At 41.8% G+C, this 12,074-nt stretch overlaps 1 protein-coding gene across 5 annotated transcripts in view; it reads left to right on the forward strand.

The window, feature by feature from the left end:
* Positions 1 to 12,074, forward strand: part of XPO4 (exportin 4) — a 110,507-nt gene that overhangs the window by 19,234 nt on the left and 79,199 nt on the right. For 2 of the 5 annotated variants that reach the window (XM_029209883.1, XM_029209884.1), the window contains exons 3-4: positions 785 to 926; positions 5,045 to 5,183. In XM_029209883.1, coding sequence (XP_029065716.1) covers positions 785 to 926; positions 5,045 to 5,183 — 281 coding nt within the window. Of the gene's footprint in view, positions 1 to 522; positions 678 to 784; positions 927 to 5,044; positions 5,184 to 6,331; positions 6,348 to 12,074 lie in introns of those variants that run through there. The other 3 variants (XM_029209885.1, XM_029209886.1, XM_029209887.1) reach the window with 3 other exon arrangements.

Raw genomic sequence — 12,074 nt, forward strand, 5'->3', positions numbered from 1 at the left:
AACTGACTGTAGTGGTATTGCTGAATTAAAGAAAAAATAGAAAATTAATGTAAAATATTTCTTCAATATGTTAATTTTCTATTTTTTTCCCCTCCTGATTCAGTTCTTAGTTTGGATACTGTAACTTGCTAGTTAAAGCTGGATCTTTCTGAGTGTAGCTTTGGGATTTTACTCAGTTTGATCAGTATTGCAATCAGAAAATGCACAAGAACTTCTCACCTTGTGTAAATGTGATCCCCCCCCCTTTTTTTTTAACATTTTGAGAAAAAGAACATGAACATGATTGTGTTTATTTCTGAACTTGCTATTGGAGACGGGCCATCCTGCTGAAAGCTTGATTAATTACTGAACAAACATATTTTGACAGCATGGCTCCTCGCAGATAGTAATGTTCAAAGACTAGTTTATTAGATACTTTTCTGATACAGAGTTCTGTTTTGCACAGGGTGAGAATCTCTTAGGAAATTTTCTGATTGCTTTATATTTTTATTTTATTTTTTTTAAAGCTGTGTTATTTTTTAGTTCTTCATGCTTTGGAAGTAACAGTTGAAGAGAGGTGAGGAAAGTTTGTGAAAATTGTGATCGGTGATTAGCTGCCACCTGCCTGAGGTGTCTTCTGAGAGGAACTAACCTCTTTGTGGTGCTAGAGCAAAGGTCACTGGATAAAAAAGGAACAGGTAACCATCTCATTCCTTGTCTGAAAGTTCTCTTTAAAATTAAGAAATGCACAATGTTCAGGGGAAGGTGAGCTGCTGTTTGAAGAAGGTGTCTGTTTCCTCCTTAGAAACGAGTAAGGTAGACTACGTCCTCTTTCAAGCTGCCACAGCCGTCATGGAGGCCGTTGTCCGCGAGTGGATCCTCCTGGAGAGAGGGAGCGTCGAGTCACTGCGCACATTCCTCTTAACCTACGTCTTACAGAGGCCTCAGTAAGTGCGCAGGGGAGGCGCTGCCAGACGCCTCCCTGAGCCATCCTTTGGGATGCTTTTTCCTTTACTTTTTAATGATTGACATTTATGGTTAAGCTCTGTGTGGGCTTGTATTTTAAAAACCCACACACGATTGTAGGTTGTTTTGGGACTTAATGAAAGAATACTTTTTAATTTAAGCATGTGTCACTGGGTTTTGTTTCTTTGAAGAGATTGTGCTTCGATGTTAGGGTTTTTTTTTGTTGTTTAGTTCCGGGATTTTGGTTATAAATAAAAGTTGATCTTTGACTCTGTCGAAAATCCTTTATACTTAACTTGATCTTCTTTTGGTTCTTGGTATGTATTATAAGACGTAAGTGAGTAGCCAGGAGGGTGTGGGGAGATCAGGCACCATTATCAAACCAAATGTTACACGTATATATATGTGTCAATACCTAGAAACGTGCATTGAAAAGGTTGTAGAAGAAAACGTACCAGATTCTTTAACGATTTTTTTTGGATAGGGGATCAGATTTGAGGAATGGGATGAAAGTGAATTTTCTTTTTATATTATACACGTATTGTTTAAAAAATTTACAAGATTGTGTGTATTCATTGCTTGTATGATTTAAAAACAAATGAGGAAAACTATTAGCTGTACAACTTTGGGAGAAATTCATTTACTCTGTATCTTTTTTTTTAAAGTCCCCTTAATTCCAAGTTGTCTTCTAAGACGAGGCACCGTACATTGTATGTATGCAGTTTGTGCCGTTGGATACTTTTTTCATAGATACTTAGTTTCACACTCAGTGAAGAAAATGTTACATAATCAGAAATGCTGGTAATTCGGAATGTTGATTGACGGCGATAAAGATGCATAAAACTTTCGAGCGTGCTGTCATACCTTTGTTCCTGCTGACTTCACTGACAGCCTCTGAGTTCATAATATTTAATAATAATTACTGGCATGACTTTTGCACTCAGTAAAGTGCTAATAAGTGCTTCACATATCGAAAAATGTATGAGAGAAAAAAACCAGGTGTTACTTAGCCTATTAGCATTACAGGTTTAATGGACAGCGGGTTCCAGGGATTAGCAGGTATACAGATCTCTGAGTGAGGGTGTGGCTTATTTTTTCTGATTTTAACAGAATAAGGAAAACTTGCCCCCATTTCAAACCTTTCTCTTCTCCTTCATGCTGGTTTTCTTCCTTTATTTAAATTTTAATCCGTTGCTTAATGAACCCTTTTGGGTGGATACCAACTTGCCCTGGAGCTGCTGATTTATCACAGCCCCACCTCCACCCCCCACTGAACTCGGGCCGGTTTCAGCTGTGTTTATGCATGTCATCTCTTGTGTCATCCAGAATCATCTCACCGTAATAATTTTGATTCAGGAGTTATTTTAGAGTTGATTGTAGGGTTCCACATTGAAATAGTTCACTTATAATATTGTCTCCCAAACTCTTTCTTTTTTTTGCTGTGCAGCTTGTGGGATCTCAGTTCCCCACTAGGGATTGAACCTGGGCCATGGTACTGAAAGCCCAGAATCCTAACTACTAGGCCACAGGGAACTCCCCCAAACTCTTATTTTGGAAAAAAGAAAAAAAAAGTTTTCAGCCAAGTTGAAAGAGTAGTACTGGGAACACTCACGTGCCTTCTCCCTAGTAGAGGCTCAGCCAGCATTTAGTGATACTACATCCCTGAAGACTGCAGCATGTCTCTTCTAAGAGATCATCTCAATACTCCTGATATAATTACTATATTTATATTATTTAATATAATTCTGACCTCATATTTTGATATTTCTAATGTTCTGGAAAATGCTATTTATATCCTTTTCCTCCTTTATAGGTTACTTTTTTGATCCAGGGTTTAGCCTCAGATTACATGTTGTATTTAGTTGTTGTGTCTCCTTTTTTTTTTTTTCTTTTTTTTGCGGTACGCGGGCCTCTCACTGCTGTGGCCTCTCCCATGGCTCACGGGCCCAGCCGCTCCGCGGCATGTGGGATCTTCCCGGACCAGGGCACGAACCCGTGTCCCCTGCATCGGCAGGCGGACTCTCAACCACTGCGCCACCAGGGAAGCCCTGTGTCTCTTTTAATCTAGAATAATTCTGCCTTTTTTTTGTCTTTCATGACACAGACATTTCAATCTTGTAGAATGTCTGATGAATGGATTAGAGTCAAGTTAAAACTTTTGGTGCTCTGCATGGGTAGAATGCTACAAGTTATATACTGTAGAATACGAAGTACGTAATGTTCTGTACTTCCCATTGCATGCATGGAAGTTTTCCTTTTCTATTTTTTCCTCCTAATTGTGATTAAAATTTGCACAGAGTGAAATGCAGGGTACACTTTTTAATTTTTATTTATTTTTTGGCCACACCACATGACATGTGGGATCTAGTTCCCTGACCAGGGATCAGACCCACACCCCCTGCATTGGAAGTGCAGAGTCTTAACCACTGGGCCACCAGGGCACACTTTTTTAAAGGCAGTATGGCATAGTGGTTGAGAAAGGGACTGTGAGTCCCCCTCTGCCACTTAACTCCATGACCGTGGGCAGATTATTTAACCTCTCTGTGCATTAATTTTCTGATTATTAAATGGAGTGAATAACAGCACTGATAGTACTTTACTAAAAAGATTGTGAGGATTAAGTGTACTAATTTTTGTGCAGTTAGTTTATATAAAGACAGGTCATAGGCACTCCATAAATGTTGGGTATTATTATTTATTTTCCTAGTAATTTATAATTTTTGCCAGTAACAATGTTTAAAGCTAGCTTTATGTACATTTCGAGTAGCAGTCAGTGTGTTTGAAACTGTCGTGTCCCCTCAAAAGTACGAATATTCCCTTTGGTCAGTTCACACTCTTGCACACAGTAGGATCTTTGCTTTTATTCGCTTAGTGAATGCTTCAAGTCTGTTTTGAAGGAATCCTTTTCGTTCTTGACAGAGCGAGACACGTTCGTTCGTTTGTATGAATGTCTGGTGAGTGCGTGTTATGCCGCAGGCGGCGTGCTTTCCTGTGGGACTACAGCAGCATGCTTGGCGCGGCGCGCTTCGTGTTGTGTGAAGTGTGAGGGAGCCCTTCTGTGTACTGACCAGCCACGTGCAGAGAGTGGCATTTACAGGCCAGGAACTGAAAGAGGTTTGGTGTAGCTGTGGTCATGAGAGTGCGTGGAGGGGCTGCCATGAGAGGGGAGCAGATCCCTGGCCATGAAGGGCCTTAGAAGTGAGTGGCCATATCGTTTATGTCCAAATGGGGACACCTTTCAGAGTAAAAGAAAGCACTGTTCATCATTGTTCTGGACAGCGGGTAAATTGGGAGTACCCCAGGAAGGCTGGGATGGGACCCACTGCTTATAAGCCGTGTTAGGGAATTTGGGTTTTATCCCAAGGGCATGTGGTGGTTGTATCTGTACGGCATTCTAGAGGCTGGATTATAGTTTAGGGTTATGTTTTCTGAGCCTTCTTTTTAAGAAACGGTTGTGAAAAGGCAGTTAAATCCGTGTGCCCTTGTGGCCCAATGGCCCTTTGTAGGAGGCCTCCATCTGAGATGGGTGCTTCTGCCACCACACTGAGGGACAGATATGAACATTAGATATGAACATTTACAAAGGCTTAGAAGAACGTGTATGTTTCCATAATGTTGTACCTTGGCTAGCTAGCATGTTGCCTTTCCATGTTAAAGGGAATGGATGTAAGATGGTACTGCTGGTTGGAGATGGAGATTAGGTCCGAATGTGGCTCTGAACTGGCAGCATGTTCCCCTGGCTTAGTGAGCTGATAACACCACCCGGAGCTGCTGACGCTCACGTAGCGCTTGCTGTGCCCAGGGTGCAGTGTTAAGAATATGTAATTCTTGTGACAGCCCTGTTACTGTTATCCCCATTTCACATGTGAGAAAACTGAGGCTCTGAGTGTGAACGGTCTTGCCCAGGGTCACATAGCCAGTAATAACTGGAGTGTGGATTGGAACCCAGGCCTCTGGCTGTGGAGTCAGCGCATAACCAGGAGCACGCTACCTCAGACGTGAGCCGCGCTGTCAGCAGCTACGGCACAGTGAGAAGTCGGGGAGTATTTTTATATTGGATTTGTGTAAAAGTTTTCACAATGATTTTTATGTTTTACAGCCTCCAAAAGTATGTTCGGGAACAGATTCTATTAGCAGTAGCAGTAATTGTAAAACGAGGATCATTAGATAAATCAATTGACTGCAAAAGCATTTTTCATGAAGTCAGCCAGTTGATAAGTAGTGGCAACCCCACTGTGGTAAGTGTGCTAACTATTCGTAAATACTTAAAAGTTTTATTTTGTATTACGCAAATACCGTTATAGCAACAGTAATGGATATCTACCTAAAAGAAAAAAGGCACAGTCTAAGAAATCAAGCAATTTCTATTTGTTCATGTTTTCCTCCAGTCCGTTTTTCACATGTGTGCGTACTGTAGACACAGTATACTTTGCTTTTTCATTTGATTGTTTTTTATGTTGCCAGTGTTCATAATCATCATAAGTTCATAAACCTCGTATGGTTTTCATAATCCTGTTTAATGGTGTCAAATATTACAAGCTAATGTACCATAATATTCTTAACCATTTCCCTTCTGTTGAACATTTCCCCCTATTTTTAATAAACCGTTGACAAGTACTAGTGATAATGGAAATGTGAATAAAATATAAAATGATATCTGACATAAAAATTCTTAAATGTTGCAATACTAATAGGCCAAGGTATGCCATGACTACCAGGTGTGACTGTCAGCTTCCTGAGTTTTCTGGGAAGCCTGGTTGGTTTTTCCCCTCTCCATCTCCTGTCTGCCTGTGAGAACCGGTCAGCTGGGAGGGTGACGGGTTGTGGCCGCCCTGTCAGAGGCCAGAGGAGCTGGAGCTGGTGTTACTGATCAGCTGTGGTTGTTGGCTGGAACCATTGACTTTTATCAGCTGGGTGAGATTTAACTCATGTTGAATTGGGGTTGGCAATACCTAGCTCTTCTTTTTTTTTTCTTTTTTCATTGAATTACAGTTGATTTACAGTGTTGTGCCAGTCTTGGCTCTTCTGATTCTCAGGTATTAAATCTTTAAATACTTTGGGTAGTCTATTCACTTTCCCAGTTTCTTTTCTTTAATCATTTGAGATATCTGTGAGGCTGTACCCCTTACGATTCTGTATGGTTGGTGTCTTCAGTGGGCCCTCGGCGCGTGGTGTGATTTTAGGTTGTTTGTGGTGTGAGTTAGGGTGCTGTGGTCATTTTAGGAGGACCGCGTGCACTGTCCCTTCCCTTTCACAGTGTCTGGGTCTCTCCTCGCCACACAGACGTGTGCTCACCTTCCCGCTCCTGCTGTCTGCCCTCCACTCTGCTGGGAGTGACCCAGCAGGGTCTCCACCGAAGGAATAAATGAACAAGTTGTCAGGATTTCCTGTATCTACCCTAGGTATTTTTTGTTTTTCCTTTGGAATTTTCCTTATCAAATTTATTGAGGAATAATTTACATGCGTTACTGCGTCCATTGAAAATATACACTTCAGTGAGTTGTGACAGTTCTGTGTACCAGTGAACAGTCACACAGTCAAGATACATAATGTTTCTATCTGTGTTTTCATTATTGATTGTGTAGATATTGTGTTCTATGTCATTTTTGTGGCAGGTTTCTTCCAAGAGTAGTGCTGTCCAGTAGAACCTTCTGTGTTGATGCAGTGTTCAGTATCTTTCCTCTCCAATGTGTGGGACCGCACTAGCCACATGCTGATTTTGAGTGTTTAAAATGTGACTTGTGTGACCAAGGAACTGAATTTTTAATTTTATATAATCTTAATTAAATTTTATTTGAATTCAGATAGCCACATGTCGCTAATGGCAACCATATTGGACCATGTAGTCTAGAGACTTTAATATCTAAAGGTCTAATTTTATGTTCCTAACACTTAATCTTAGTATTCTAAAATTTAATTGTATATCTAAAACTAACAACTTCGAAGATGTGCATGTTTGAATCATTACTTTTTTTTTTTTTTTGCGGTACGCGGGCCTCTCACTGCTGTGGCCTCTCCCGTTGCGGAGCACAGGCTCCGGACGCGCAGGCTCAGCGGCCATGGCTCACGGGCCCAGCCGCTCCGCGGCGTGTGGGATCTTCCCAGACCGGGGCGCGAACCCGTGTCCCCTGCATCGGCAGGCGGACTCTCAACCACTGCGCGACCAGGGAAGCCCAATCATTACGTTTTATGAGTTATTTTGGCTTTGTTTTATATAGTGAGGAGCTCTGTTGAAAATAGTCCCCAGATAAGATTCCGTTTACAATGTTTTGAGGTGGAAATGATTGGGAAGCTACTTTTTACTAATAATAATCTATATGCTCTCAAAATTCTCTCTATTGGTAGACATAGTCTCCCATTTCTGATGAAGAGCTTTGCTCTCGGGATACTGATGCTTCAGGGCTGCCCACATTCATTGTGTCAGTACATCCGTAGTCTTACATTTCCGTGGATTTCTGTTAGCATTTCCTGCCTAACTAATGGCCGTGTGCGCAGTCCAACGGGGACGTCACTGTTGGTCAAGGGAAAATCAGGTGGTGGTCTGACTAGCCAGAACTTGTAGGGAAAAGGCTTGGAACTGAGGCTGCTACTTGGAAATATTATCCCAGCCCCTACTGCTCTAAATCAAGTTACTCTTCATAATTTTGGTTCTCTTCGTAATGTGTCAGGTGACACATTGTTTCACTTGACAATCTGCAGTGAAGGAGTCCAGCTCATTGGATTGACCAGGATTTAAACTTTAGGAACTTAAGCAGCAACTCTGGGATCTCTGCTTTTATGACTGTAGTTGGGTGATCATGTTGACTGGGGTTTCAGTATTAAGGTAGGATTTCTACAGCCTGTCCTCACCCCCACGAGTAGCTTCTTGGCAGCCGGATGCCGAAGGATTCGGGGCCCTGGCCCCTCAGCAATGAGCACACACTCGGGAATTGTATTCTCCGCTTCCTCTCCCCTGGGTAATCTGACCCGCCACAAAAAGTAGGCCCACTGCAACCTGGCAATTGGTGTTTTTGAGCCACTGAAATAACTGATGTTCTGAGAATGATTGGAACAGATGTAGCTGTCTAGTTAGAGAGGATTTTGCTCTGTTCACAGTACATACACTTTGAGGGGAGTGGATAAATTTAATGTCCTCGTGAAATATTCCAAAGCAGTTTTTTAAAGGAGTTTTTTAAAGTTGAATTTCTGCTAACAGGGTTGAGAACTTCTGTAGCGGTAAGAAGTCAGTAGCGGGGGGTAGAATTTAATTTCAAGATTGCTGGATGAATTTATTTTGGTGACCACACTGAAAACACAACTCAGAAAGCATTCCTGCGTTTATATGGCAAGTTCAGAATTCCTGCCTGGAGCCATTCCTGCTCATTCAGCAGGTCTAAAAAATGAGGTTACAGACCAGTAAAACATTTTAATCTATCTTCCTCTCTGTCTTCTTCTCAGACTGTTAAGAATTTGTGGGAGTGCTTCAAGAATTTACTTAAGATTTTCTTAGGCTCAGAGACATGAATAGCAGTGGGAGAGAGGTTTAAAACTTTGATAAGAAAGTAAAATGGTAAGATCAGAACATTGATACAATGTTGGCTAGAAACTGTCTTTATAAAGGTGATTTTAAGAGATATTTGAAAGGAAGAGATAACTGACTCTGGTTTTTTTTGGATGAAAGAAAGGGTTGACCTCATGAATTACTAAGTTAGGTGACTAACTTTACCCTTGCACATCTTCTAGAATGATGCTTCCAATCAACCCTAATTGACTGGGAACTGTATGTAGTCTGGCTTTCCTGCTTGCTTTCTAAGAGTGTATTTTTTGGTCCAGCATCATGCTAGTCAAGTATGCATGTTTAAATGAGTTTAGGGGCAGGATAACATGATACAACACAGATTTTGATTTTGGATTTACACTTAGGTTCAAATCCTAGCTCTGCCATTTACTACCTACTTAACTTGAAAAATTGTTTAACTTCTCTAGGTGGTGATTTACTAATACGTGGAATAAATGTGGTAATATCCAGGCCCAGAAGAGGAAAGACAATATTAAGTGCATTTAGTAAGCATTCAGTGAATGTTTATGTCCCTAGTTAGTGGTTTCACAACCCTTTGTTTATAGAATCTTAGGACATGAATTATCATCTCTTTCTATCAAATAATATTTTAAGTGTTGAAAATCAGAAGAAAGTATTTATACTATTATCCATGGATGGAAACTAATTGAGTATTTAAAAAATATATAAGCAACGTATTAGCTTTCCTTTAAACGCTCTGAGAAGTATCTTATGGTCTTTGTTCTCTGTAGATATTTATGAGTTAAACGATTTCCTGTGGAGATTGTATTTTGTAGCCCCATTCAGTTTTCTGTGTATCGTGATGTCCTCTCAGAGGGACAGTGCTCGTGTGGCTATTACGTTCTGTGCTGTCTGCTCCAGTCTGTGCACAGGCTGTCCTCCCTCTGTGGCTGCTTCACCTTGCTTTGCAGTGGTGTTAGACCTCGGAGGGATACATACAGAGGCTTCACTTCCCAAAGAAAGTGGTCAAATTTTAATTAGCATTTAAGCTAAATTTTTAACCTATTTCATGTTTGTTTTAGTTCCTTTGAAAGAAGTAGGCCTATTTAAGTCACTTTTAAAGCTGTTGAATGCATCATTTAAGCCTCCTTTCTTCCTCTTTGCCGTGCTAGAGAGAAGAGGGTGAGAAATTCCCCGTGTGCTGCAGTGCTGCCCCGGACGTGATAGCAACTTAATCTCTCTTATCACAAGTCTCATTGATGTTTGCTTAGAGGAGCAGCTGGAAGTCTGCTTTATGTATGGCAACCTTTCATAAAGTTTATTCTTGGTAATAAAGCTCCTGGGGTAAGAGCCAGGCTATTATAAGAGACAGTCCTCTCTCTGAACAAGAGTATTTTATTTTGTCAGCTGGAGTTAGTGTTTGAGTATCTTGTTCTTGTGACAGTAAGCTGGAGAGTAAGGCAGACTGTCTCTGAAGGGTGTTTTTCCACTGTCATGAAATTAATGTCTTTTACTGGAAATGAGAATTCTGCTGAAAGATTTTTAATGCGAAGGCAGCAGTACTTCAGTTGTTAGCCAGTGAATTAACTTGTGATTTTTTAGTACTTCAGTGAAAGAAAACATATTAGACTCTTTCATAACCTCGAGACCTCATTGAATTTCTTCTACTTGTTTTACATATTTAACTTTTCTCTTTGAAATTCATCAGTAGGGAAAAAAAATAGGGAGCACATCATTTATTCATTTTCTGCCTTCCCTTGTGTTAATGTCGTGTCAGGCACAGAGGCAAACATTGGTTTATTAATCCAGGTGATGTTTAGTGAGTACGCGCTCTATTGCTCTAGTGATGCTTTAGTTTAGTATATATTTTTTTAATCGATAACTTATTTTGTGATTTTAATTTGGTGGATTGCAGATAACAGTCAAGAAGGACTAAGACGCCAAATTTTTTTTTTTTTTTTTTTTTGCGGTACGCGGGCCTCCCTCTCACTGTTGTGACCTCTCCCGTTGTGGAGCACAGGCTCCGGGCGCGCAGGCTCAGTGACCATGGCTCATGGGCCCAGCCGCACGCGGGATCCTCCCAGACCGTGTCCCCTTCATCGGCAGGTGGACTCTCAACCACTGCGCCACCAGGGGAGCCCCCGAAATAGGTTATTTTTTATGATAAGGATGAGAATACTGTTGCCGCTTCACCTTATATCTTATCAGAACCTGCTACATTTACACAGTACTTTTTGTTGCGTTATCTGATTTGAAGGTTAGGACAATCGTGTGAGTTCTGCAGTGTACAGGGTAGTAGCCCTTTTCATAGATAAAATCGAGGCTCAGGTAGATGAAGTAGTTTGCTCTCAGTTACTTGAAGTGATAAATCTTGGACTCTCAGAGCCCAGATTCTCTGACTTCTTTTTCTGCACTATTGAAAGAGACTGCAGAGTGTTGTCGCTCAGAATTTATTTGGGAGATAGTTGTGATAGCGATTATTGTTTGGTTTCTGACTTGCTGAAAATGAAAGCTGGCACTTTGGGACTGCTTGTTAGTGCTGGTCAGGTGGCCGGCAGCAGCGAGTGACAGGCACAGACAGAGTGATCGGGCAGAGCTGTGGGCAGACGCGCATCGGGGCTTGGGGCTCTGCCCCCAAGTGTCGTAGGCTGGGAGCCCTGCCCTGTGTGTTTCAGCAGAGTCCAGGCGCTCTCCTTGTCACCACGTCATGTAATCATTGCCTTAGAAATGATTCTCTTGGAAAATTTTACATGAAGGAAGTTTCATTAAAAGTGTTTGCTTGCTGCATTTGGAAAATTAAGATACTACCTGAATTCTTTATGATCCTGGATAAATGAAGCATTGCCATGTGAGCCTCTTGGAAGTCTAAGATTTGTACTAATGGTACTCTATACTGGCTTCATCCCTGTTAACTTCAGTGTTACAACCCCACATATGCTGCTTACCAGTCAGTCCGTCACCTTTCAGCTGGTTTCATTGAGACTCACCTCTCTGCAGTACCCACCACAGGTTTTGTCTCCGACCCTCTGAAGTATTGGAATCACCATCTCTAGTACAGAAATAAGATCCAGCCCTGCCTGAGGCAGAGGCAGCCCTGGAGGCACTGGTCCGTCGGGGGAGGGAGGGGGGTCAAGAGGTAACACACTCGGGGTGACCCCTGACACCTAGAGTGTGAAGCAGGCAGACTGAACGTCCACAAGGGCAAGGACGACAAGAACTTGTGGGTGCCTTTCCCCCGCTTCCTTCCTCCGTTTCTCTGTCCCGAGAAGGAGCTTCCCTAGCTGTCTCAGTGCCCCTGCTCTGCAAGTCACTTTATGCTAGTGAGATTTAATTGATAAATGGTTGTGGAAACGAATAAACGTATCGGGTAATGCGTCTTAGACACACGGTGTGTGCTTGATTCCTCTGTGAATAGGGAGAAGTGCTTTTCTGATCTGTGCAGAGTGCTTTGCTCTTTTAATGTACAATCAGTGCTTCCTATTCATCATTCTCCAGGAATTTCTTAATTAGCACCTCTGAGCCACAGTAGTATAATCTTTTTTTTTTTTTTTTGGCCACACCATGCGGCATGTGGGATCCTAGTTCCCCCACCAGGGATCGAACCCGGGCCCTCACAGTGAAAGTGCCAAGT

Source organism: Monodon monoceros, unplaced genomic scaffold (assembly GCF_005190385.1).
Source record: "Monodon monoceros isolate NGI ecotype Baffin Bay Population unplaced genomic scaffold, NGI_Narwhal_1 Super_Scaffold_8, whole genome shotgun sequence".
Lineage (NCBI taxonomy): Eukaryota > Metazoa > Chordata > Mammalia > Artiodactyla > Monodontidae > Monodon > Monodon monoceros.